Raw genomic sequence first — 27,624 nt, 5'->3', positions numbered from 1 at the left:
TTTTCCCCCTAGAAACGTTTTGTTGTTGTGTCGTTACTTTTTAAGCGCATTATGTCCTGTCCGTGCTCCCCCCCGTCCCCTGGTGACGCTTTCAAACTGATAGAACCGGAGGTGAACGGTAACTGGAGTTTTCTAAGGCACACCAAGCTGAGATAAATGAGATGCGACTTAACCCTTCATACACGTGAAATTTAAAACGTCAGGGTAAATAGATTTCTGGAACTGAGTGAAAAGCGATGGAGAAGTAACACTCCCTGCATACAATAGAGTAAAACCCATACGAATTTTCCTTGTAGTAATTGCACTTTGTTTTTCCTTCTGAAAATGACTTACCCCTTCTCCAGCATATTAAACTCTTTTATAATGACTGTTAAAATCCTGTTTTGTTTGCAAAAATAACATGCAGGGGGAAAATCCAAACTTAAGAGATCACAGACTAGCAGAGGTGAACACTTTTTTTCTTCCAAGTTGATATTTGAATTGGCTGACAAGGAAGAGTGTAGAGGATCAATGTACTTCAAAGCACTTTGTATTTAGGACTCTGTTTTGGGCAAATCAGTGTGTTTATGCAGTCTTCTCATTGTCCTCAATATAGCATGAAGTTGATGGGAACAGCTCCAGATTTTTGTAATCCCTAAACAACAAATAATAAAAGTCCTTGAATTTAGCTCCCCTGAAGTATACTCATATTAGCAGTGCTATTGCCCAAAAGCATTAGGGAAACTGGGATTGTAAGAGAAGCAGCTCATGCTTTTCAAAAAGTATATATGTCATTTCTGATTCTTGATAAAAGATGTTTCAAAGCTTAGGTCCTTCAAGGTTTGGAATTTTTGGCTATGTGGCCAGACCAAAGTTTGCTTTTCATGATGTGGAAGAAAAAAGTAATCTGCCCAGCTGGTGGTGCTTCAGCACCCTCCAGCCCTCAAGTCTAGTGGTGCTGTGACAGTGTACTTGAGCCAGGTACTGGCCTCTTTTGTTCCTCAGCCACTGTCCGTGCTTCCATCTGAAGTAAACTGGGCCTGGAGCAGAGAACACAGGGTGTGTTCAATGGTTTGGATGATGGGCATTGACCACCCGTGGTGGAGCCAAAGGCACTTAACCAGGTTCCATCTTGCACTGTAACTAATGAGTCTTTATTTCTGTGTCTTTCAGTCCTGACTTTAATATGTTTTGCTTCTTAATTAGATTGGGTTGATGTTGCCAATGACCTTTTAAGGTCCTGTCACATAAACCAGCAGATAAAACATCTCTCTGAATGTGGTGCTGATGTGTTTGTTCGTCTCTATGAGTCAATCTTGGGAGAAAAAGTACCAGGTGAGAATGATAATTTCTAAACATGCTTATTTTTTTTCCTCTGTTGATTTTGTAATGAACAAATTCAAGCTTGCAAAGCTTATTACAGAGGTAGGATTTTTTAAGTATTTGTGTGCTTCCAATGACAAACACATAAGACTGTCATTCTTTAAGAAGAAAGAAGTAATACTGGCCAATTTGTAATTATTTTCTTTTTGACTGCTATGAATGGCAGCTATGAGAGGAGTTTGTTATGGCAAAACTTTTTCTACTGTAAATTAGGTGCTGTAAATTATGTACTGAAAGCCAAACATAGGCACAGCACCTATTTGAAGGTGTGAATTGGCTCATTTCTCTTAAAGCAGCATTAATACTGAAGCTTGTTCTCATAAAGTGCTTAATTTTTATGTTCTCCTAAGAGCTAAGCTGTGATTTAACTGTGCTTTAACTCAACTCCATTTGACTTCAGTAACAACAATAAGCAAGGGCTACACAGTTATGTATGTATTTGCTTTATGGTAAACTGTTGTGTTTTGGAAGGTGTCAAGACTCCTACCTGGAGAAGACAAAAGCAAGAGGTAACTGGCAGCTATTAGTGGTAAAAGTCCTGTTAAATATAAGCCCAGAACTAAAATAATCATTGCTCCTAATTAAGTTGGACGTATTGCAGTTCAACTCGTCACTGATGGGAAGAAGAGACTCAACCCAAACTGCAAATCCAGTTTGATGATCTGGACTAGATGTGTACTGGGAGTGAAGGAGGAAAAATGCTTTAGTAGCCTCTTGAATTCAGTACTCAGGCTGATAAAATCCTCACATCTTCCAGGGTCATTCTAAGTTTTTACTCAGTATTTATAAAAGATTTCACATGACTGTGTGATATTTGGGCTTTTCACCAAGTACACAAGGTACTGAAAAACACTAACTTGTAAGTGAAAGTTCAAGTAGTTTAGTCAAAACATCTGCTCTAAGCTATCAATTTAGATAGCCTAAAATCTATTATTTATTTTAAAATAGATTTCATAGCTACTCCTAGGAGCCAAGAGGATGATGCACATAACGTACAAGCAGTAATAGATTCCCTGGCTTTGGACTATTTGCAGGTCAGCTTGTCACACATCACTGGTAAGTGCTCATTTTACTGCAGACAAACACCAGCTGAGTGATTTAGTTTGAACATTTTTAAGCATGCTTTCATACTGAGCTGAAAGGTCTTTTTCCTGTAGTGAGGGTCACCACAACACTGAACCCTGGCCTCAGACATCAGGGCATAGATCTAAACAGCAAGCAGGGAATAAATAAAGGCCATCATATATGACACAGACCTGTAAGAAATGTTAGGAGTTGACAATCAGTCATACTTCACTTGTCTGCTCAAGTGTCACCTGAAGTCTGTTACTGGCTCAGTATTTTTCTATATGCAGTTAAAGCTCAGAGACTGGGTTTTAAAACACAGGCTTTGAATTTCAATCTTGTTACTGGATTTTAAAAAGTTAGTGAGTAAAGACCCACGTGTCTGTCCTTTGTACACAGTTAACAGCTTTCACTCAGTGTTCATATGTACAGCCTCACCCAACAGCCTGCAAAGAAAGAACAGTTTGCTGGATGTGAAGCATCTCCTCCTGATTTGGTACCTGCATGGTATGGGTGGTATTGGCAATCCTGCCTGCCAGCCCATAGGCTTGGCTCACATTGTAGCTGGTATGTGTAAGAAAATATTAAATACCAACTAACCCTAAAAATATCCCAGTTTTGGATTCTGTGTGTAAGCTGGTATAGTATCAATAAACTTTCACTTATTAGCACTGAAAGTATGCAACTTCAGGAAGCATTTCAGATAGATACTTAAGCTCACATATGTAACTGTAAATGAGTGACCAGCTGTCTTCTGAGCTCACACCTTCACAAGAATTTCTGAGCACTCTTCTCCAGAAGACTCATGCTTTTGAGCACTTCTGTGAAGTCCTAATTATTAATATGTGCCAGTATCTTCTCTTAAGGGGAGAACATTGTGAAAGGACAAAGGGAATCGATCAGAAACCTCCTTGAAATATTTGATGGGTTGTTAGAGTATCTTACAGAAGAAGTCAGCGAATCTTCTCAGAATGGAGGTGAGTAGATGTGTCCTAGTTTAAGATATTCTGTTCTGCTACTGCTCTGTTATGGTCAGCTTCCTTCTTCTGTTTGTCTGCTATCAAGTCAGCTTGCTGAGGGCTTTGTTGTGTTCCTGATGTTCATGGCTGGAATGCAGCTCCTGTAATAGGTAAAAAGTGTTTCTTTGCTGTTCTCCTCATTAGCAGACACAAGGAATGATACCCATTGGAAGATGGAAGATTTGTGAAACCTTGTTTTGAGATACCCAAAGTGTTTCCAGTGTAGCAAAGATTTATTTGGCATTTTTGCCTTATTTATAACCTTGACAATGCTCAAGAGGACAGACTGAAACTGACCACAGGGGAGAAAATTTCTGTGGCCAAACTGAGTACTTACATTCATCATTTTCATAATCAATTGTAAAAATATATATCTTATTTTCCAAAAATCCTGTAAAAGGCAAGAATTGGAGAGCATAATCTTTCTGCTTCATTCCTGTGGCACAAGCCTGCTCCAGAAAATTCATCCTCTGTTAGAATGCTACATTTCAACTTGTAAGTCAAATGAGTTATGGCTGGGATTGAAGGAGAGCAATGTTGACTTTAATTGGAACAGTGAGCAGATGTTGCTCTTACTAGGAGACAAACAGGAGGATGACTTAAGCTTTCCTGTGAAAAGTGGATCTTGGGAACTGATCCATAGCAGAGGCTATTTTGAGGAAAATGCTAAACAGGGGAAGAGAAGCTGCTCAGCCCTTCAGAGGCATCACTGGTACTGCAGATTAAGTACTGGTCTTCCTATCTTAAAGCTGATAAGCACTGTCATCACTGGCTGCAGGGTGTGAGTGAAGGGGAGAGCACTTGGTGGCCAGGACAGTTGCCTCCTGCCCTGTTTCACTGTCAGTGGCAGACAGAGGGCAGGAGCAATTCTCAGTGCCTGCCCTTCTGCTTTTCTCTTTTCTCATGCTGCCAGTGCTGCGACCCAAGAGATGTTAGAGGCTCCAATTTTCTAGTTACAGGATTTAATTATTTTGAGGAAAAAGAAAAGGGTTATTTGTAAGTGAAACAACAGGGTACATGATAGTTGTACTGCTGTTCAAAACTCACCATGAAAGTTGCTCCCCTAACCCCCCAAGGAGGGCATTACACATTGTCATTTCATACATCACCTTTACAACGTTTTATTACACTTAAACTGGTCTGATAGTATTGGCAATAATCCGTGTTATTAATGAGTAGAAGTAATTTTCCTGAAAATAATTGCCTCTTCATTATTACCAGAGGAGGCAGATGTGCTGCCCAGTGGTGGAACCCAGGCTGCACCCCGGGAGCGGCTGGGCCGGGGGGGCGGGCGGGCGGCGCAAGCCGCCGCGCGGGTAAGGACAGTTGGGACTGCATTGCTGGAGGGATGGACTCTCTTTGTGTCTCTGCAGAGAAACTAGCAGGTTTTTAATAGTATGCAAGTAGGAAACGTGCTGATTACATATGTCAAATGGAATGGGAGGTAACTTTCTCCTTTAGTCAGGTGGCAAAAGGGCTAAAATTAGATCCAGAATTTTTTTGCTCTTGAAGAGTGCTGTTGGCATTTTGTTTCCCTTAAGTTTACTTTACCTGTGGAATGAAACTTAGTCTCAGTTTTAAATGGCTGTATTTTAGTTGAAGTGCATTTGATTTATCTTCAGGATTCCTCTGTTGTGCAGAAGCTGGCCTCTTCCCCTCCCCACTGCAGCCGCCAGCTGCCTGAAGGAGTTGCCACTCTTCTGCAGCTCCACCGTGTGGACTGCAGGGACAGTGATTTTGACAGTCAGTATTTTGACTTCATGTTCCTCTTAGGTCCCAGTTGGAATTTTTCGTTCCATCTTACGATGTAGACGGATCAGAATCTACCAGTGACTCAATTAGACTTGGGGATACTGCTCATTCCTTTGCCAGGAGAGAGGAAGGTGAGTTCGGGAGAAAAAAAAAATTAAAACTATTCTGTAGTTAACATTTCTAGGCACTTTTTTTTTTTTAAAGTTCTTTGAGAAAAATACTTCTTTCTAAACTATTTCCCAAAAAATCCCAACCCACAATAACCAAACATACCTGTAGTTTATCCTGATGAAGCTAAAATGTAGATTTCTTGAGGTAAGTTTTCCAGACACTGTTTTTCATGACTCCTGAGCTACATTATCTGGATAAAAGTTTGTTGTTCGATTTCTTATTCAGTTCTCCCTAAAAAGGCATTTCATTTTGTTCAACAGAATAAGAGATTTCTGAAGCCTTTAATTTATGTCATTTATTGCTGTGTAAAATGTATTATTTAAGATTGTAAGAAGAATGTGCAGACTACTTAAATGGAGTCCATTCCTGTATTTCCTGTAAGAATATTCCCATTTTAATTAGTGATTAATCTCTGAGCAGAGGCATAAAGAAGTATTATGAATGATGACACTTTTATTTAATAGAATTACAAGTAGTAATTTAACAGATCTATTTTGACTGTGGTATGGATTGCTAAGGCCAAGTTATTAACACACCAAAGACAAAAACTGTCCATCTAAACAGTTTATAGAAAGATGCTTTATAGTTCTTAACATTTTTTCAAACACCACTTCTAGAATTCCAGTTGCCTGAATTGTTACCAGTAGAAAAGGACAAGCAGGTGGAAGAATCTAAAAACTCAGAGGCTACTTCAGCAAAACCTAGACCATTTTCTGGAACTGAAAGGGCCATTGTAAAGGAAAAAGCTGGTGAGTATTTGTTTTTCTGATAGCTAATCTACCAGATGTTGACTAAGGGGTGCAGGATACTAAGGTAGTGTGGAGGAGAACCTTAGTCATGATGAAAACACTATAGACATATTTTACAATGAATACTTTTCAGAAATTTTTTATATTTTAATGTCCTAGGTTATGCAAACTCCACACTTCTGCTTAGCTAGGATTCAGCTTCAGCCAGGTTTTTTCCTTCTGTGGTTTGACTTCTGTCTAATGTGTGTGGAGAATATATAAAACTAACATTCAGCTTTCACAGGTAAGACTTAAGAGTTCTTCATATTTGTCTCTTAAGGATCAGTGGAGTCTGTTCCTGCTACTGAACCTCAAAAAGAGAGTCTGAGTGCCAGTGCTACAAAACTGGGGGAGCCCATCCGGCAAGCGATTCCTTTGCTGCCACCGTTCCAGCCTCTGGAGGCCAGACCCCGTCACCCTGGATGGACAGACTGTCAGAGCCCAGGCAGCCAGTCAGCACCCTTGCCTAACAGTCACGGAGTGAAAATTCCTACTGTGAGGAGAAAAATATTCTATTTTTTTTTTTAAATTAGTAATCAGTGCTACTTTCGTTTTAAAATCCAGTATACTTGCAGAATAGGAGTAGTTGGTCTCTGAAGGACACTTCTGAGTGTATCAGATTTTATCTTCAGTTCAGAGAATCTTGGATTGTGGAGTCACTCATCACTGAGTGTCCAAAGAGGAAGTTAATTTGAGGGATGTGTTTATTTTATACACATATATATGCACATCTCCATAATCAATGTAATTGCACAGTTTATAATACAGTAAACAGAATAATAACGTGTTTTTATCTCTAAAATTAGCATTAATTTCCATATGCAGACAAACCTAATATATGACCTTTATGTCAACATTCTCCTGTGAATTTATAGAAAACATGTTTCTTTTTATTTCAGCTTGAGAAATCACATACACAAAAGGCTGACAATGTTTCTGGTAGTCTTCCTCTATCAAGGAAAATCCCTGGTGAGAGAATTTTGCTGCCTTAAACTGCTAAGTGTCAAATGTTGCATTTATTTTTATTGGCATGACAAGAAACATGGTTTTGAAACTAGTAGTACTCTTTTTTTTTTTTTAATTCAGCCACAAGTTCATATTTTAACTCTGTTTTATAGAGAAACACAAATAGGTTACTTTTAAGCCATTTACTGTGCTGCAGAAAAATAATCCATGTCCCCAGTTCAACTCCTTTCTTAGTTAATCCAGTTAAGATGGGCCCATACTACAGAAATCTCTTCTAGCAGAAAAAAAAAACCTAACTCCAATGGCTGAGCTTATTCTGAGCAGAGAAACACAGACCAAACAAGCCAGCTTCAATCCAGGGAAAAGCCATTCCCTGCTACTGTAGAAAAGCTTTAGAAGCTAATTTTCAGTGCTTGTATTTCTCTGTTGCCTGGGAAACGCTGCTTACCTTCCTAGTCTCCATAGCATTCCCATGACACTGAACATTCAAAACCTGAGAAATTACCAAAATTAATGTCAACTGTGTAACCACAGTTGCTTTGTCACTCTGTTCTCTTTGAAAAACCAGGATCCAAGGTCCATGGACCCCAGTCCATGCTTGTTCCCCGCATTAGTAGGCACAGTACAGTCTGTACCACCAACTAACACTTACTTGTCCTCTGCTTCTGCAGTGGGAGACCAGATGGTATCCAAAGATGCTGAGGACAATGTGGCAAAGGTAGATGTTGCATCTTCACTTTATTTGTGGAAGTTCTGTCAATATTTCTGGATTTCTGCTTCATTTTCTTAGTATCTTGTAGCACTTCTGGGCTTTTTCCAACCTGCTTTTGGCATACTTTCTTCAATATACAGTCAGTGCTGCAATGTTGTTAGATCATAACTGCATACAGTTTGTAAGCCCTGTCAGTTCTCTCTGGAGGTGTTTGCTCCAAGAAGTATTAACTGCCAGTACCTATAGAGTTCTAATTTATCACAGCCAACTAGTTACTCGTTATCTTGGGTTTAATCAAAGATGTATAAAACACAAGAATACAGATAGTCATGTTATTTCTGTGAAGTCTACCAGTATTCTAAATTAGCAGCAATTATGGTTTTCTGGGGTTGTTCAGACTCCAGTAAAATTCAGATTTTGCTCCCTTCTTAAAGATCACTGAACAGCCTGGCTCTGCTCTTTCATTTTATTTCTTTGCATTGCCCTTTGCTTTTCAAAACCAAAATAATGTGAAACCCACAAACGGATCAGCAGATCCTATTCTGTGCTTGTAGAAACATGCCTGTGTAGGAAGCTCCTTGCTCTGGAAAACACTCTTTTTTGCTATCTTCAGCCACAAGAGGTACTCACAGACTTCATTCGTCCCAATAGCTTCAACAGCCTTTACTCCTACATTGTCTGTTTAAAACATTGTCTCTGTTTCAAACTCATTCTCACCAGTGTATTTGCAAGCATATGCATGCCAGCCCCACATCCTCCAGTTCAAAGAGGGAAGTTACCAGGCAGTACTAAACTGCTGTAACTAAATGGCATTGGGACTTCAGTGTTTTCTTCCAGTTTGCTGTGAACTGGAGCTTAGTCTGGACTCAGTGAGTTTCAGCCTACTGGTGCCCCTCGGCCTTAGTCCCAGGTTAGTGAGGTAGGCTGCAGAGATACTCACAGAATTCAGCCTAGACTTTGTTGTTCTGGTTCAGTGGTTTAGCTGCAGATGATTCTTGAGCTGACCTGCTTTATATTTGCTGGTGTATTTCTTTACATATCCAGTTCTCTAAAACACACTATCTTTGGTCAGGCACCTGGACATAAAAAAATATATATACGCACACACACACATATATATATAAAATGTGGGGTTTGAGATGGTTCTCCTATAAAAGCTGCTGGAAGATCTCTCCACTCCCATGATCTACAGTACTTCTGAATTTTACTGTGAAGATCTTAGTAAAATCTTAATTTATTCTTACTCATTTTCCTAGGTTCCCTGGGTATATGTGACTTCATCTGCTTCCTCTTCACATCAAGACCTCTCACTACATGCTGAACAAGGGACACAAACTCCAAGACCTGAACCTAGATGTCTGCCTAGAAAGAAAAGGCAAGTTATGGCTTTCCATACTGAGCAAAGCCAGCACTTTCATATACATGTCTGTCATCCCTCCCCTCTTTTAAAATAAAATCTCTTCCTCCTTGGCTGAATGACAGCAAAAGATTAATTTTAACGGAAAGATTTTTCTTAATTGTAACAGAATTTTACATTTTAACAGAAATGCATTTTATTAAAAATAGGCATTTACACATTCAGCTTCTACTTAATCCTATAAAAATGTGTGTGCACAAAGTGAGCTGGAATCGTACAAGGCAATGCTTATCTCCAGGTTTTTAGAATAGAAATGAAATGTGTCTGTTTTCTGTTTTAGCAGATATAAGGATTCCACCACAGATTCACTTGAAGAGTCTCTTTTCCCCACAACAACAAAGCAAAAGCTGTCTGAGCAAGAGCTTCATCAAGTGTCAGAAAAACTCTGTCGCAGGTTAAATGAACTGGATTTAGTAAGTGAGACTGTTTTCTGTTGTATCTGAGCAAGCTGTCCTTGGCAGTGATAGTGGAGAGAGCCAGAATGTAAACTGACTTCGTACTGATGAGAAGGGAATCTGCAGCTACTATGGTTCTAAATTCTGGATGAACTACTGAACCTGACCCTCTCCAAAATCTGTCTCATAGATGTTGCAGAGCGCTTTGGGCAGGCACACTGGAGAAGAAGAGCTGACAGATGAAGACAGCCTGTCCCAGCACAGTGACAGTGTCATGGATTATCACCGAAGGAAGGCTGAGCGAGGTGACAATTCTCATGGCACTTAAGTGGTAGGATGGAAAGGCATAAAAGTCACTAAAAAAACTTTTTGACTTTTATGCTGTATGAGGTTTTAAGGGCTTTATGTCCTTATGTTTGGCTGGAGGGTGTTTTTTTTTGTTCCAAGTTAGCAATATTCACTGAAGTCAATGAATTGCCTCTTCTTACAGACACACCACATCTGAGGTACCCAGGCAGACCACGATCCCTTTCTCCCTCCTCACCTCCATCTCAGCATCAGCTCTCTTCTGAGCTGGAAGATAAACTTTGCCATAATGGAACAGGCCAAATAAGGAAAATACGCAGCCAGCTGCAAAAAGAAAGGGATGAAAGAACAAAAAAATCAAAGGTAATTTCTAGCTTAGACATATTGGTCATTCTTACTTACAGTCATACTGAAAACATTAAAACTCAATGCTCTTAATGAGGGCATCTGGCCTACTTTAGTAATTTGGTACTGTTGTATCTGTAGACTGCTGAGCAAAAGACTTAAACATCGAATTTGGAAAATAAAAGTTCAGAAGAGGAAGAAGTTACTTTGAACCATACACTGGATAAGTTAATGAGGTGCTCTTGTGGACTGATGACTGTCTCTGAAAAGTCCTCTTATTTTTATTTTCTAGATGGTTGCTAAAGCTTATGAAGATGAACTAAAAAATTTTGAAGCTAGAGAGAGGCTTAGACTTTCCAAGCTTGGAGAAGTCATCAAGGAATTGGTATGTGATGCACTGTGGTGATTGCTGGTTGTGTTTTGGTTTTTGTTTTAAATTTGTCTGGATGATCTGTCCAGACACTGGCTGGATATGCCTTTTGGGTACAAAACCTCCTTGACTTCCAGCATCATAGTGACAGCACTGTATGCTACTAAAGCAGTGAACAGGAGGACAGCTTTTCCTGAGAGCAGAACCAAGGGACAAGTAACCTGAGAAGTTTCAGCACTTGTGTTCAGAACACTGCCTGTTCCTATGGGTAACTTCACCATCATGCATTTCACATGAAGTGGTAACTTCAGGATGCTCAGGATTAAAGAATTAAAGCTCAGTGGACAAGTAGACAGCTTCTGTAGACTGACCTGAACGTCTCCACAGGTGGGCACCTCACACACACGTCCCACAGCCACGCTGATAAGGCTGGAGCCCATGGACACTGGAGGCTATCTGCTTAATCATCTTTTTTTAACTACTCTAGAGAATAATCCTTGCACAAACCCAGCTTTTAACATTACGAATAGGGCAAAGGGCTTTTTGCTGCTTTCTTATGTACTACTGGAACAGCAAAGAAGATCAGCTGAAATCTCTGTCATACCAATGTCATAATGATGCAGGAGGCACCGTCCTTCTCACCACCTTTGCAGAAGCAGGCTGTAGGCTGCTGTAGCTGTGTTTAAGTGCTGCAAAGGAGCTGAAGTTGTTAAGCAGTAATGAGATTTAACCTTTGTTTGAACCCCGACCTGCATTTGGTAAATTCTGTCCTTCTGGAGTATCCAATACAGTATGTCTAAATTCTCATTCTGAAGTTTCAAAGACATTTAACTTCTGATATCCAAAACTATGTGAACTATCAGTCTTTCCCTTCTCATACCTGTTCTCCATCTGTTTTACATCTGCTCCTAAGGAACAAGAATACAAAGAAAACATCTTTCAAGAACCTCCAAAAATGCCTCAGTCAGTGAAAGTTTATTCTAGAAAAACCACACCTCGGAATCCCAAATACAGCCAGTGGATTCCAAAACGAGGGACTGTGAAGCCAAAGAAAGCAGCTCCAAGTAAGAACTGCAAAACTATACTTGGTGGAAAACTGGCATCTTTTGAAAGCATGTGTTGAACTCCAGGAATAAAGGCATCAGGCCAACATATACCAGTCAGCTGCAGCATTTTCCCCTTCTTCTGACCTCTATATGTCTGGATTTTTGTTAGGGAAGATAATGCTTTAAGTAAACTTAAACCACCAATGTACAATCAAAACTGTGTCCCATTTGCTACCTCCTTAAAATCCCTTGGATTATTTTCAAGGCTTATTGCCACTACTGCTACTCCTATGCTTGCTCCACTATAGTTCAGTTGTGGTTTTTTATTTTGTTCTGAGCTTGTATCAGATTTAGAATTGGGCCTTTAGCTTCAGTGGGCAGGTGCTGAGCTATGTACAGGTATTGGAGCAGCATCCCCCAGTTGCTGTCATCTGCCTTTCAAGACCCTGCCATGGTGGTGTTAACACTGCCACTGGTTTTGCTGAACAAGTGATGCTCCAAAAAAAGCCAACACAAATTACAGGATCAGGGTCAGTAGACGGTATGGGCCTTGCTTAAATGTAAGATCCTGGTACCATCCCCCACAGGTCTTAAAGTTGCTCAGGTACATTGCCTTTTTTTTCCTTCAGTGTTTAACAGGCATATGCTCTGTTAATACCCATTTGTTTCATCCCCCCATCATCTCTCCCTGCCAGCAAGATCACAGATGTAATGGGAATGAGCTGGTGCCAAACCAGTTTGTTTTACACCTGTTTACTTGACCTGAATTTACTACTCCTGCTGTGTTAGCTTTATTTAAAGTTGCTGCAACCAGTGAGAGAGAAAGAAATCACTGATTAGTGATGGTCAGAGCCATTTAAGAAAGAAGGGGACACCTGTCTTCTTTGGATGTGATGGAGGGAGGGAAATAACACCTGGGCTATGAAAGCCATTCTTCAGCAGAAAGAGAGGGAAAAAAGCCCACACCACCAAAGCTTTGGGCTGACTTTCTCAGCTGCTGTACTGACAGTGATGTGATGTCCTGCTGGGTTTGGCCTTACATCACAACAGCAGCATGGTAGTTTCATATAGTGCTCAATCTAAAATATTGCATAACTTAGTCTGCTGACACTGTCTGGAAGAATTTACCACTAAATGTATTCTCCAGGAATTTATAGCTTACATCTGTCTTTATCTTCTAGTGAGAGTAAGAGATGATGACCTCCTATTTCAGCTGCTGGAAGAGTTTCCCCACCTGCATATTTCCCACCATACTATGAATAAAATGTGGCAGCAGCAGCTTGCACATACTGAACAACTTAAGGCAGCTTCTGGCAGAACTAGACCAAAACTCCAAAATGAAGTGAGTATTCTTATTCTTACTTTTTAACTGTCAGCAGGGATAGTACCTCTGACAGAACAGCTAGCAGCTGTCTGTTTGTACTGCATGACAAAATCACAGTAAAACCACCCTGACTCTGCAGCACCCAGGCAGGGCACGTGCACATCAAAGCACAATGGGAAAGGATGTACGTCTGTGCTTGGTCAGAAGTTGAACCCACACATCTGGATAAGCACACCCCTGTCTATCAGCCACCTGAATATAATGTTCATTTTTTATACCAGTTTATCTAGTACTGCCTATGATTGCTATTGCTTTTTAAAAAGCATTTTGTAGTTTCAAGTGTTAGTTCTGAAGTCTTTTAGTTTAAAATTTAGTTATGAGATACAGAAGTTGATTAACTTATGCATGGTAATTCAACATAACCCAAAAAGTAGCAGAGGAACAAGGTTTGAGACTCCTACACACAACTGCCTGTCCTGCACAGTGATGGAAGTAATCAGCTTTTTTTAAACCTCCAGGTTCAACAAGCCCTGAAGAAGCATGAGCTTCTTGTTGCTATGATTAAAAAAGATCAAGACCATAACAAGAGACTGGTATGTTCTTTGAAGGGTATTTGTTACATAATAGAAAAAGTTCATGTTGAGCTAGCTAGAAAGCATATTCCCTGGTCCATGAAAGTGCCTTTTTATCTTATGATAATTTTATGCCTCTTGAGTACCTGTGGTCTCAAATGCCATGTAATCTGTTTGCTGTGTGGCTGCTGAGGTCATGGGAATGGAATCTTATCATTATTAGGCTGCACTCTTGCTTTAAATGTGCAAACCATTTCTCAGAATGTGCAAGGAGGAGCAACTTCAGACTCCCAGTGTTGCTGGCAAAGACAGCAGCTACCCTGGCAGTGCTGACTCCTTAACTGTACCATGCTCTTGATGGCACCACTTTGCTACCTCAGTGGTGACTGAAGCTTTGACCCATAAATGCAGTGTAAAACCGGGGGAGGGAGCAGGTCCTTAGTAAAAGCCCCTATTCACGGAGCAATGCTTAACGACGCTTTGCCTGCAGCAGTGTCTGTTGGCAGCCTGGTGGTCTCCCAGCTGCCGCTCTCCTTTCAGCAGTGCAGCGTCTCTGCCGGCAGCAGTGGGCGCAGAGGAAGCTGCGGGAGCGGCGGCAGCAGGCGGCGCGGGCCCGGCGCTACCACGGGGAGTACCGCGCTCAGCTGCGCGCCAGGATGGCGCGGGCTCGGACGCGGGAGGAGAGGGCAAGTACAAGAGGGCTTGCTCTGCCAGCCTGGAATTGGGTTTGTGTTTGGGCCTCAGTGCTGAGGACCCACGGTCCGGTAGCTCAGCTAAAGGTATGAGCAGGCAGCAAGTGAACAGCCCAGAGGAGCCAGGATGGAATCGCGGGTCGGGCAGGGGTATGGATTAAAAGCTTCCTTGTTAAGAAACACTGGTACGGTTTAGGGCAGACCACTGTAAAACAAGGAAGGAGGCTTTATGGGGTTAAGAGAAGGAGAGAAAGGGTGAAGAATCAGTATGGAAAAACAGGGCTGGTAACATGAGAAATTGGGGAAATGAGTTTTCAGAAACAGTAGGATTAAGAAGTTGTTCCTATAGTAACTATCCAAAGAAAACAATCTAAATCTTCAGCTGAGGAAACTGATGAAAAAGAGAGCTTTGTTATTGCCATATGTTTGCTAAACAAAGTGGGCTTTTTGACAGCTACAATCTCCAATTAGTGCTGGCCATCAGAGCTAAGGGAAGCAAGCAGAGTCACTAGCTTTGCCAGGGCAGATACACAATTCTCACGTTTTTAAACAAAAGTCTGGAAGATTAGTGCATAATCCACTATTGGTGATCTGAGAACTGTTGGTTTGCCTCAAGCTGCACCATAGCTGGTAACAGGTTTTTGTATAAATGGAAAGCCTGAGTACAGGCTGGATTTCCTGCTATTGGAAATCCGGATGAAGGGTCTGAAGTTAGACAACAGAATGCAGGGTGGGCTGTAGGTGGGTGTGTGTTCAGAGACCCTGGCTTGGGCTGCTGGCTTGTCTCATTTAAAAATGGAATACACATTTGCTGTTGTAGCCCCTTTCTTAGTCATATGACTAAACTGACATAAAAATTGTAACACATAATGTAAACGTATACTTAGAAGTTTCTGGGCAAGTTTTAGGTTTACCTTTTTAAATTGCTGGCAGATATTTAAAAACTTATTTGAAGAAGGCTTAGAAATTCAGAAGCAAAGACTGAAGGACCTGAGAGCATACGCTCAAGAGAAGCGTGAGGAGCAAAGGAGAGAGCATCAAAACGAGCTGGAGTCTATGGAGAACTATTACAAAGATCAGGTAAAGCTTCATCTGCATCAAAAACAGTTAAAATTTTTTTACATCAGAAGTCTTTCCTTTCTGTAACTGGTTCAGCTCAAACCCATGCTGTGTTTAGTTTTCCATGCTAGCAGAAGCTTTATCTCAAGAACGCCAAGAAATCCAAACCAGAGAGAAAGCACAAGCACAAGTAAGTATATTTAATTTTGTGCAAATGTCTTTGATTTTTATGTGCTGTGGCTAATGTTTGTATTTTCTTTAGATGCTGCAGAAAACAAAAAGAGACTTGAGGTCGAGGATGGAAAAGGAAATACAGCAACTGCAAGCAGCAATAATGCAAAGTGATGACGACACCTTTTTTCAAGAACTAGAGGCAGACAGGCTGAAAGCTCGCCTGCAGATGGCTTCCTTCCAGTACAGCAAAGGCCACCTGCTGTGAGACAGGGCAAACAGCTCTGCAGGTGGGTCTGGCTCAGGGGAGGAAACCTCTGAGAGCTGCTCTAACTGAAGATGGTGCATGGCTGTTTAAAGTATCTGGTCTGTCATTTTGACAAGTCAGAGGTGTAGCTGCTGCTATCTGGGATCCCTACAGCACTTTTATGATCATCAATAAAGTTTTTGAACTACTTTGTACTTTCTTAGCAAGGATGAGGTAATGTTGAGCTCCACACAAAGGCAACAGGGTGAAATGTGCTTTGTGGAACAGGTGAATGCTCAGCCTACCCTGTGCCTGTGCTGGTTCTGTTGTTGCTGAGTGGAAAAGCCACACCAACACCATTAACCAGAAATTACTGGGTTGGAAAGCCCATATAAGAACAAGGTCTTTCAAAGACCAGCAGTGGTTCAAGTTTCCTGTGAAAGGACAAGTTAGAGAATGCCTGCAATGAACCTGATATACAAATCAGTAATTTAATGGGGAGGGCAATTTAGTTATTCTACACAACACTGTGCTTGCAGTTTTGGTGTTGCTGGCTTGTTAATGGCAAAGTAGGAAGTACCACTTCCTATGCTACAAATGCATTGGAAAAATAGTTTGAAACAGAAAACAATGAAAATTCTTCTACAGGAGTAAAACACAAACTTCTGCAAGAACTGAAACCTGGGAATGCTGTCCATGGGCACTAATTATTTTCAACAGCAGCATACTAATAGGTGTATGTACTATAGGTGTAGTTTTGTAGGTGTCTCAATTGTTGGATTTCACACAGGGCTTTCAAAACTACATAAACCTACATGTAAACAAAGTTTTGTTTCAATAGATCTATTTCAGAAGGGAGTCATTATAATGGTATATAAAAATGGACAAGCAGTAACAACCATGTTTGCTCTTAGAAGATCATTTGGTTGAAACTTTTGCAAGGGTACTTGTATTTAGTACCCTGTTTAGGTTTTTTAGGGAAAAACAAATTAATTCTTGTTCTGTCAGCATGAATCTAGAGTAAATAGTGATTAAAAATTCCCAGCATTCAGCTTTTACCTTACTTCAGGTTGTAAGACTTGCTTCTAGGCTGAGTAGGAGCTGACAACAGGTACTACACGTACCTTTGCAGAACCATCATGTGCTATAAGCAACATGCTTTTCAGCAGAAACTTCACACTTCAGCAGCTGTACATTATGGGCCCTAGGAGATGCAAACACAGAGGGATGAACACTTAAACTGAACACAAGTTACCTACAACCATGCTGATAATTAGTGAGGCCCATTACTGATAGTTTCTCCTCTCCTTGACAAAACTGCAGTTTTAAAATAGTTCATCTTGGTAATGAGGATGAACCCAAGTGTGATTTTAAACAGGCTCTAATAGAAGAGTACTTCCTTAAAATTGCACATGTGAGGAGGAATATAAAAACACTGGAATTAATGGCATTGTAGATGGTATTTAAAGCTTGCCATGAGATGGTGTCTCTTATGGAACTGACAACACACTCCCAATTAAGACTCAGCATTGGGATTGAAAAAACAGAAAAAAGACCTAAGCACAAAAGCCCCCAGCAGCTGGAGATGGGTCCTTTACAGATGAAATGAAACAGCTAATAGTTGAAAAGCCCAAACCAAACCCAAAACACACCTAACAAAAACCCTCCAGGAAAACCAAAACCCACACCCTGACTTTAACCACCATTTGCAGGGAGTTGCTCTAAGCCAGGCTCATTTGAAGTCTTTATCAAAGGGACAATATTTACCTGCTAAGTATATCAAATTAAACAAGTATTTACCTGATTTGTTTCCTTTTTTCCTTCCCTTAAGGAAGACAGTTTAGCTCTGCTGAGTTTTGAGACATCTGTTCACCAATGCCCAGTGAAGTTTTTGCCAAGACATGTATACACTGCTACATCAAAGTCAGAAGACCTTTTTTGACTAGAACCTTTAGCACAATCCTTATTGCAGGTAACAGCACATAGAAGGACACCAAGTTCTAAGTATTTTCTTCTGAAACAAAGTTACTTAAAACTGATATCGTTACATTTTAAAGTAAATAATTAAGAAGAACAACTTTTAAAACCATTGATGCTGTGACAGTGCAAACAGCATACAATTTATTGCTCAACTTCTGCATGGGTACATACATTAAGTACTTAAAAACCATTTTATACAGATTTTTTTTTTTTGTTAAAGCTCATGTAACAGCTGGGTGAAAATACAATGATACCAATGCTAAAACACTCTGTAATAAATACAATGGAAATGATAAACTAAGAACTGTCAGTTTGTGGAGGAGTAATTACACTTGTATAAACTAATTACAACTACAGACAAAGCTCTGAGGATGTGGCAGAGCCAGAGACCTACTACATAGTGTGAAGTACAACAAATGGCACCTGTTAACTGAGTGGTGCTGTTTAAAGTCTGAAGCCATCGGAGCATGCTACATGAAGCTGTATGATGCATACCTGTGACACAGAAGCAAAGCTTTTACTTCCATCAATGCAGCCAGTTTAAACACACCAGGAGTTCAATACAGATGTAGTGTTGTAGAACAAGAATTTAAAAACAGCTTGTGTGCTCTGGACTTTAGTACAACACAAAAATTTGGTACAAATAAATCAGTTTAGGGAAACTGAAACTATGTGCAAAAAAAAAAATTAGAATACATACTGTACAAAGCACCATTACAAAACTCTTTACACCGAGAAATTAAATCCTCTGAAACTCAACCGTGTACTGTATATTTGAAATCTACAAAAGTCACTGTTCATAATTAAACATTCATATTGAAAAGCAACAGCATAAAACCATGATGTGACATCTCTCTAAAACAACTAAAGACTGGATAAAGTAAAACCCAGTAAGAGGGACATGTTGAAATAAATATTCACATTAATCATGGGGTGAAAGTCCAAGGTTAAAATGCAATATTAGGCTTAGCACCTTTTTGAGGGGAAAGTAGCTGACATGATCTTGAAACAAAATTTTGCAAAGGAATCAAGCCTTTAACATTTTCAGACAAACATCTGACTAGGTGATGAGGTGCTTTAGTTAAAGCTCTTGGTCGTTATGAAGGTAGAAAGGCACTCAAAATACTTGGTATATTCATCCTCATCTGTCAGCTATGGAAAGTCAAATGTGGATTTGTCTAGTTTTGCCTATAATATATTAAATTTACAATATTTATCTGTGGCAGTTAAAAAAAATTCTATACACCATACCAAAATGTTTGATAGAACAAACAGATGTACTGCTAAGGCTGCTGTGAAAACGAATGGTACTTATCAGCTGATCTAGAGTCTGTATTCTGCAGAGCTCATCTCCTCCCTCCTCAAAAATGCTTTTATGATGTAAGGGTGGCCATAATGTGTGTCCAATAAATGCACCAGCCTATGCAGGCCGACAGGGAGAAGGTTCCTGGGAGGGAGGCACAGATGATGTGGTCAGGAGACACTACAGAGACAGTCCTTAGGGAGTGCCAAGGCGAACTGGCTGCTGCAGGGGGAACAGCTGCCTGCCTGGGAACTGGCCCCCTGGGATCACCTAGCACAGGCCTGGCTTCACCCAAGAGCTGCACCAAACTGGGTTTTACATTTGTCTTCTTAACTGACCAGGGAGGCTGCAGTCTGAGCAAGAGCTGGGGCTGGGGGGGAATCACTTAGACAACACTGGAGTATGTATCCTGTAAAGAGTGGTCAGAAGAACCTGTCTCTGCAATTCACATCATACCTCAAAACTTGCAGGGGGGTGAGAAGAGGTCTTTGGGAGTGTCTAAAGCAGTGGTCCCAGCCACAGGCAGCAGTACTGAGTAAGAAATACACTGGGCAACTACCTACTTTGTGCTCCCAGGCAACCTGGACAGATGTAGTGGTAGCTTCTCTGGCAACAGCACTAACTGAAAGCCATGAACTGGGGATCCTGACTGTAGAGGCAAAGGTACCAGCCGTTTTACAAGAGTGCAATAGTCCCTTGAAATGAAGAAAAAAAGGGTCTGATTCATTTCAAACCTGGCTGTCAAATCAAGTTTCTTGGCTTTCTGTTAACATCCCTAAGCAGCCTCATCTCTGCAGCCAGCCCAGAATGGGAAGCAAGTCTCTTAGAACAAACCTTCCAGCAACAGCTGTACAAAAAAGAAAAAGAAATCAAATGAACATGTGGATTTGGCTCACCAGACTCTTACCACAATTCTACAAAAGTAGGCCACTGCCCACTATTCTAACACACAACATCCAGTAGTAGTTTACTCGCTGTGGCAGTCAGATTTGGCAGAACAAAATTAAGTTCAAGCTCCATAGAAGAGACAGAAAATGAGCTAGTTCACGGTGTGACTTACACTGCAAAAATGGAACAGCTGTTTACATCCCATCCTTTTAGCATTTTCAATACCCTTGACTTCTCATTGGCAGTGTAAAACTAGTGCAGATTTCATGAGTAATTGTAACCTAAGTTTTAAAAAAAAAAAAACCACAACACTGACTGGAAAAAAAAAAGGCTACTTATTCCAAATCTTCTCACCGCTGAGAGGAGAATGCCACCATCTCTTGAGCAGACTGAGTTATCTACACACCACGAGCAGATCATACAGATCTTAACTGAGAATTTCCAAACTAACTTCAAAGTTCAGTTCCCTCTACTGGTAGTGCATTTTATTCCCCTTTGAAGAGATCAACCCATGTTATAATTCATATATATATATATATATATACTTACTTCCATCCCTACAATCAATAAATTATGTGCTTCTAAAACCTCATTTTCAAAGCACACTACACATACTTCAGTTAATACACCATTTTTGCTTAGTTGTAGCTTAAACCCACGCATCATGAGCAGCTAGACAAAGATTATGACATGTTTTACCTGATAAATCCTTAGCATCGACAAATATATAATGTGATTTGGCTGCATTTGAACAAACTTTGGTTGACTGGATAGGATGGGTTCTGAAACGAACTGCTGACAGGCTTCTCCTGTCAAATGTCACCTCATCAGCGTGCTTAAAAAGTTTAAAGTCAAAAGCAACAAAAAATACTCTTGACAGACTTGTTAAAAAAATGCTGTTTTTAAAAAAAAAAAAATCAAAACATCTACTGTTCATTAAAAAAGGTCTATTCCACATGGCAACACAAGTACTGTACCAAATACAGCATGTGTCACTCACACTAGAAATTTTGTTTAAGGAATCTGACAAGTGATATAAATAGGACCCCAAAACATTGTATTTGTAATTCATGCTTGAAAAATATAAAAAAGCCCCCTGTTGTAACATTTACGTTGAATTTACATTGCAGAATATAATGTTTTAGTATAAGAAAATGCAGTTAACATCTAAGTGGCTTTAATTAAAAAGAATAATGATTCTTTCAGCCAATTTTTATGCAAAGTTAGAATAATCCAAAATATTTTTTTTCCAAAAATAGCAGGTATAGATGCTGTTCAGTATCATACATTTAAAACAGGCTGAAACGTGACTTGTACCGACTGCTGAAGTTGTGTCTTGGTATCTGAGAATAGAAATCAGGTAGGCAAATATAATAGATTACCTTTTACAAAAATAGTAGTAGTCTTTAAGTATAGAATACTGCTTAACTGTTGAAATGTAGGAAAAGTCAGCATTCTGTATGTTCAAGATATTAGTTTTTAATAGCAGCTGAATGATCCTGTGGCAGGAACCACAGAACCTATTTTCTTGAAATAAAAAAAAAATAAAAATAAAAAAATTCCAAAGTTGTCCTTTCCCTCCCAGTGTCCTAGTGTAGAAAAGGGAAAGTTTCCTGTATTTCAAGCATTTCTTGAGTCTTGGCTGAGGGAAGGGCTTTCTGGCTGACAGGAGTACATAAATAGAGTCCCGGGTGAGGCTGCGAAGGGTCATTCCACAGCAAACCCACACGTTTCTTCAATGGCAGTTAGCAGCTTCTCGTACAGCTTGTCGTAGCTTTCGTAAGGAGGAATGTCTATTCGGTTAAAGCTGTGGGGAGAAGGCAGAAAAGTTTCAGCCATCTGGAATGTCAGGCAGCTCCTGGCAAAGCTCTGCCACTCGTCATTTCACGTACCGCGAGCAGGACTTCCCAAGGCAAACCCAACTTCAGATAAATAAAAGCAATCTCTGGTTTTCACACCTTTACTACTCTGTAACAGATAGCACCTACTACCTCAGAAAAGGGGTAGGGAGGAAAAAAACCCATACTGCTCAAAGTATAGAGACAAAACTGATCTTAATCTATATATCCTGAAAAATTCTTACCAGGTGTGAGCTTTCGGCAAATTATTAGTGCTGGCATCAATCTGATGTATTGTAAATAGTCGTGGGCCTGCAGCACCTGAAAATCCAGAAGAGATCTCTGCTAGTACCATATTGCATAACATGGAAGATTTATGTTGTTGCAGTGCAAAAAGACAACTAACACCAACCAAAAAAAAACACCAGTCTATGCACAAAGAACAGTGAAATCATAAACAATACAGGGGAAAACTGAAAACAAACTCACAGTGCCTATCAGACTCCTCCCCTCTACCCACACAGGATAGCCACAGTTATTGAAAGATAAACAAGAACAAAGTAAGGAAGAAGTGCACTATATAATTCTAACATTTTTCAATTGAACTTCCCATCCTTCCCAGAGAACAAAAGTTATGCAGCTGTGTCTGTGCCCATTTTACAACCCATCTTGAGCAGTGGGCAATTCCATTCTAATTCTATAGAGGAGTCACAATACCGAATTCTTATAATTTTGTTAAATTCATCTGATTACACAGAGATCCCCTTCACCTCTCTGCTACAGAAAAAAAAGACAACAGCACAGCAGTCTTTGGACTGGGTATGCACTGAAGATGTCACAAAGGACAGAAGAGGTTACAAGTGCCCCAGACTTTGGGAAATGGGAATTCTTGCCTGTGCAGACAGACTGACCCTGTGGATTATGTCCTTTAATGTCTTTCTCATGCGGACCCCTTCCTGTCAAATTAGAACATGAGCTTGTTGTGCTGTGTCAGCAGAATTCAGTCTAAAACCTGACAACCTTCACGTCCCAATCTGTAGGAGAGCAGGCTCCATTTCCTCACACAGGTATTTTTTTAACTAACACAGTGGCACTAACGCTGGCAGGGCAGAGGAGGTTAAACTGGTATTACTCCTCCTACCACTCTCCACTGGAGTCACAGCCTGGGCACCCACAGGAGGGTTGATAGGACTTGTAACTATTCTGACTGGGTTTACAGATGGCCACAAGTCCCTTCACCCTCTGCAATGTTATTTAAACACTGATTATTTACAGTGCTGTTCTTTGCTTAAAGTAACTCTGGTCTCAAACCCCTCAATATTCCTCAGCTTTTTATGCACCTGAACTTTTCAGAGCTCAAGAACAGAGGAAAAAGAAAATAAAGGATTAGAATCAAGAGGTTTCTAAAGCAACTGGCTTTTGCATGTGGCAGCTGTTACCATAGTATTTGTGTTCCCATGGAATCTTCTACCTGATAAAATAGTATGATCAGTGTTTCCCCTGGGCAATTTTCTCTCATCTTGTGAGAGGGTAAAATAGGGTAACTATTGTGGTAACAGAGCAGCAGGGGTTGCACCCAGAGCTACTGCAGCAAAGACCTAGGGCTTTGACTGAAGTTCAGAAGGTAGGTCAGCAATTCAGGGGATCCTTTCTGGGCTGCCTGGGATCGTGTGGCTCTTGCAACACCAGCAGTCAGCATCAGGAAGTGCCTCTGCTGTCACTCACAGGAGCACTGCATGCTGCTGTTCTCTGGTCCCAGAGGTGTTCAGGTGAAGAAGGCTTGTAAAAGACAAACTAAAACATAGGCTTCCAGAAAAAGCCTAAGAACCACTTCACTAAGGTCTTCACTGATCAGAACTTGTTGCCAAAGAAGGAGGTGGCATAACTGAAACAAAAGAGCCATTTACAGCTCAATGACAAGGTAATAAACACACAAACCCAACCATTTGTGATCATTATGCATCAGACCATTAAAAGTCGAACTTAAGAAGTCATACTGCAGCCCACCAGCCTCATTTCAGCTAACCTTTCTGTGATGTGTCCTCTTCCTTCTTCCAAGTACAGACACTTGCAGTTACCTCTGGAGAACCCTTACCTTGTAATGCCTTGAAGCCCTGCAGAGGCACTCTGGAGGAGCCAGTCACAAACTGGAGAAGTCTTGCTCTCCTCTCTTCATCAAAAAACTCCACAGCTTTCCAGAACCATTTCACAATGTTGCTGTCTGGAGTACAGTGTTTTAACCTAGTATTTGCCTTCCAGTCATTAACATCAATTTTTCCCAGTCCACAAATGATGAGCTGTAAGTTTAAAACATAATTAAATATTTTGTCATTGGACAATACGATTTGGGAGCTAGCCAGGAGATGAATAACCCATTTTGAAAAGCCAACAGATTTTATACAAAAGGCAAATTATAACCTCTCACTAATCTTAAGTAATGCAGAAATATAACCATTTTTTTTAAAAAAAAATCTTACCTTTGTACACTTTCAATTTTTCAAATGTCTTCAATTCAAATTACAAAAAAAAAAAATCAACTATTTCATAAGCTTATACAAAAGTATCTTGACCTGTCAATTAAATAACCCAAGCACAGAGTGTATCCATGTGTGACAGCACATGTATAATCCATGTCTGAGCTCAGGAGTTCTTTTTGGAGTGTAGCTAAGGGTGTAGTTTGGCTGGTCCAACTCTGGACCTCCAAAACTCACCTTGTTCTTGTGATACCACACATGTAATACAAATCAGACGTCCTTCCTGACCAAGAGCTCTCAGCACCTCTAAAATGGAGATCTACAATGGATTGGTTTAAGGTTAACAGGAGTACAATTATAAAGACATTTTCTTGTGCCTAAGAAAATTGGACCTTCTTCCCTTTTCTTATTCTACATTTGCAAAATGATCCTGGGCTAACACAGTGTGTCTGGCTCACTGTAGGCAAGTGAGAATATTCAGGATAAAAGAAGAGCAACCACTGACGTTCTAGTACAGCAAACAGAAAAAAAGCGTTAATAATTTAGCTCATGGCCATTTTATATGGCAAAAACCTCAGCTCCACAGCTAACAGACTCTATATTAGATTTCAGTTTTAAAACAGGCTTGGGATCTATGGGATTTGCCTTGAGAGGATATTGTTTGGATGCTGAGCTTGACATTTTGTAGCACATTTGTTGGTGACAGCAGCAGACAGCACCTTCCTTCATGCTGTATTTACAGGGCCAATTTAGTTTGGCATAACTCAGCTCTGCAAAACCACACAGCTGCTTGACACCAAAGTCAGTGCAGTGCACTGGAAGGGCTGGGACCAACTGGTGGGAGGGACTGACAGACTATTTTCCTAGCAGCATTGAATTTAATGTCGTGAAGCTGCACCGTGAGAAACAGGCACCACGACCTCTGTTGGAGTCACTCTCTCTGAAACCATCTGAGGTCACTGCAGATACTTCTCAGTAGGTTCTGCTGCATTTTCAGGTGTAGGAGAGGGTCTCCTCTTCCACCACTTCTGCAGCTGCTATGAAACACTGCCTGGAGGAACGCTCTCATAGCCCTCAGTGGAAGGTACAGGCAGCCTCTGTGACTGTGTGACCTGGTGACCTCTCCTGCTAACCACATTTCTCCTGCACAACAGCACACCTGCAAACCCCTAAAGCACCAGGGACACAACTTCGCACGTTACTCAGTCTCAGAAGAATGCCTCAGGCTTTTATTGTTACACTTGATGACATAACGTAACATTAGTGGACTGACCTCTAACTCTTTCTCATCAAATGTCTTCAGCAGATGTTGTGGGATTACTTCATTAAATCCCTTCTGTAGAGCCAGAAACTGAGCTTCAATTCCTCGTAAAAATCGCCAGTTTACATAAAGCCTGCAAGCAAGTGCAAATTGGTTTTGTGAAAGGTGTGTTCAAGTACAATACACTTGCAATTTATTGTAATTTAAATTGTAATTTATTGCCAAAAAAAATGGCCATCCTGACAGCAACCCACACAACACCACGACTGCACTACCACTTGGAAAAAACCCGACGACATAACTGGCAATTACTGCAAATAAGTAAGTCCCTCCCCACCATAGAAAATACAAAAAAAAAATTTGGAAAAGGGATTGATGTACCTGACGTATTCCTTCTTGTTTTCCTCTGTCACAGGGATGCTCTTGCCATTGGGTTTCAGTTCATGTTGAATAATTTCCCCATACGCATTGTGTTCCACACAGAACGTATGGTCCAAGACTCCTGTGATGTCATTCTCACTGGTGGAAAGAAATAACCAAGTGACTCAATAAAAATATCTTCTGCAAATATATTTCAGACATGATATAGCTCACTGACATCACAATTCAGTTTTTCAATAGCATTTGAAATTACTATTTGGAAGCAGAAGGTGATCATACATTTTTATGATGTTGTATTTTAAAAACATTATCAAAGTTTCAATGTGTTATTTTAATAACATTACTGTTATTAATAAGCAAATTTAATAAATGAAAATGTATTAACTGAGCACTTCACAGCTCCTTAATCGTTTACCTCCTCCCTATTCCCCAAATTTGAATACCTTGAGCATATTAAGCCTTAAAGAAGCTGAATTGCACAAGAAAGATGTTTCTTACATTTGCCTAAGCAGGAGATAAAATACACTTAATTTCAGCTGGATTTAGGAACATTATCAGTATTGTGTTAACCAAGATAGAATTCTAACATCGTAAGACCTAATACACAGTACATACAGTATCCAGACCAAGCTGTTATGAAGATCAGGGTCAACCAGTTCCATGTCATCCAAAGTAATTGGCTTCCCCAGCAACTGCTTGTAGAAAGGCAACGTGAAGCCCCCATCGATGTAGTGCCCGTGAAACACGGCCATCCCCATTATCCGCCCAACAAAATGGAAGTAGGATAAGTGTTCCTACAAACAGAAAGAAGACATGAAGTCATTCAGCTAAATAAGGCCTCCAGGTTATATCTGCTGAATATAAAATAAAATTTCAATACAAAGAAAAAAAAACACCCAATCCACAACAAAAATATATCAAGAGCTTTTTGGTTTGTTTGTTCTTATACACAGCACACTGACTATATTGCTTCCAATCCAGAAGTCCTGCTAGTAAGAATCAAAGTAACCTTAATTTCTCCCAAAGGAAACATAAATTGACATCTTACAGAAAATTAACAACACTCTTGAGAAGTTTCTTTGATCAGTACTAAATAGAAATTATATTATTACACAAATTCAGTCTCTAGGAATACTAATGTGAGAATTAGGTTCCTAATTCTAGAACAGCCTCCAGATGTATTTAATTCCCAGTCCCAAGAGAATCCTTTGCAGAACTGATGTCACCAGTCGTACCGGGTTGACTGCAGAGTCTGGGTTGATTTGCAGTGTATAGATATCATCTCGAGAATACTGGAAGAGCCCATAATATGGATTCAACATTTCATGTGACAAGAGGTAGAGCCACTCCCTGAAGAAAATAAAACAATGTATTGTATAGACAAATGCATTCTTACATGGAGAACCTTTTCAAAATAGTATGATTAGTTTAATCTTACTGTAAAATATAAATGGGAAGGAAGTAATTTCTGAACACCCTTAGATAAGGCTGAAATTGGAATTGTTTTTACTGGCTCAGTAACTGCACAGCACCTGACAGCAGCTAACACATTTCCCAGCTTTCCAAGGTTCTTCTCCAGGTTACCCGTTTCCAAGCGAGCTTCTGGCTATGATTCTCCTTCATCCATTACACACTAAGACAAGACATGGTGTATCCTAGTGACTATACTACAGAGATGTCCAAGTCAAAACTTTGCTTATAAACCATCTTCAGGTACTGG

At 40.3% G+C, this 27,624-nt stretch overlaps 2 protein-coding genes across 2 annotated transcripts in view; one reads left to right on the top strand and one right to left on the bottom strand.

Moving 5' to 3' along the window:
- The first annotated feature begins 51 nt into the window (after nucleotides 1-51).
- Nucleotides 52-15,800, top strand: CEP95 (centrosomal protein 95kDa). The gene is made up of 24 exons (XM_008940562.1): nucleotides 52-118; nucleotides 1,186-1,314; nucleotides 2,311-2,418; nucleotides 3,294-3,404; nucleotides 4,668-4,724; nucleotides 4,822-4,827; nucleotides 5,116-5,161; nucleotides 5,220-5,329; nucleotides 5,987-6,118; nucleotides 6,438-6,652; nucleotides 7,057-7,126; nucleotides 7,795-7,841; nucleotides 9,092-9,210; nucleotides 9,536-9,665; nucleotides 9,838-9,952; nucleotides 10,138-10,316; nucleotides 10,591-10,683; nucleotides 11,582-11,732; nucleotides 12,896-13,056; nucleotides 13,557-13,635; nucleotides 14,151-14,296; nucleotides 15,236-15,382; nucleotides 15,480-15,551; nucleotides 15,624-15,800. The coding sequence occupies exons 1-24, from the start codon at nucleotides 52-54 to the stop codon at nucleotides 15,798-15,800; spliced, it is 2,667 nt and encodes an 888-aa protein (XP_008938810.1).
- Nucleotides 15,801-21,657: 5,857 nt separating this feature from the next.
- SMURF2 (SMAD specific E3 ubiquitin protein ligase 2) overlaps nucleotides 21,658-27,624 on the bottom strand; it is a 38,753-nt gene continuing 32,786 nt past the window's right edge. Inside the window, exons 13-19 of the mRNA XM_008940561.1 lie at nucleotides 27,140-27,254; nucleotides 26,520-26,698; nucleotides 25,905-26,042; nucleotides 25,536-25,656; nucleotides 23,884-24,085; nucleotides 22,034-22,109; nucleotides 21,658-21,757 (exon numbers count right to left, since the gene is read on the bottom strand). Coding sequence (XP_008938809.1) covers nucleotides 21,658-21,757; nucleotides 22,034-22,109; nucleotides 23,884-24,085; nucleotides 25,536-25,656; nucleotides 25,905-26,042; nucleotides 26,520-26,698; nucleotides 27,140-27,254 — 931 coding nt within the window. The remainder of the gene's footprint in view (nucleotides 21,758-22,033; nucleotides 22,110-23,883; nucleotides 24,086-25,535; nucleotides 25,657-25,904; nucleotides 26,043-26,519; nucleotides 26,699-27,139; nucleotides 27,255-27,624) is intronic.

The sequence above is a fragment of the Merops nubicus genome, unplaced genomic scaffold (genome assembly GCF_000691845.1).
Source record: "Merops nubicus isolate BGI_N331 unplaced genomic scaffold, ASM69184v1 scaffold22075, whole genome shotgun sequence".
Taxonomy (NCBI): Eukaryota; Metazoa; Chordata; class Aves; order Coraciiformes; family Meropidae; genus Merops; species Merops nubicus.
This window is presented reverse-complemented; position numbering and strand designations above follow the sequence as displayed.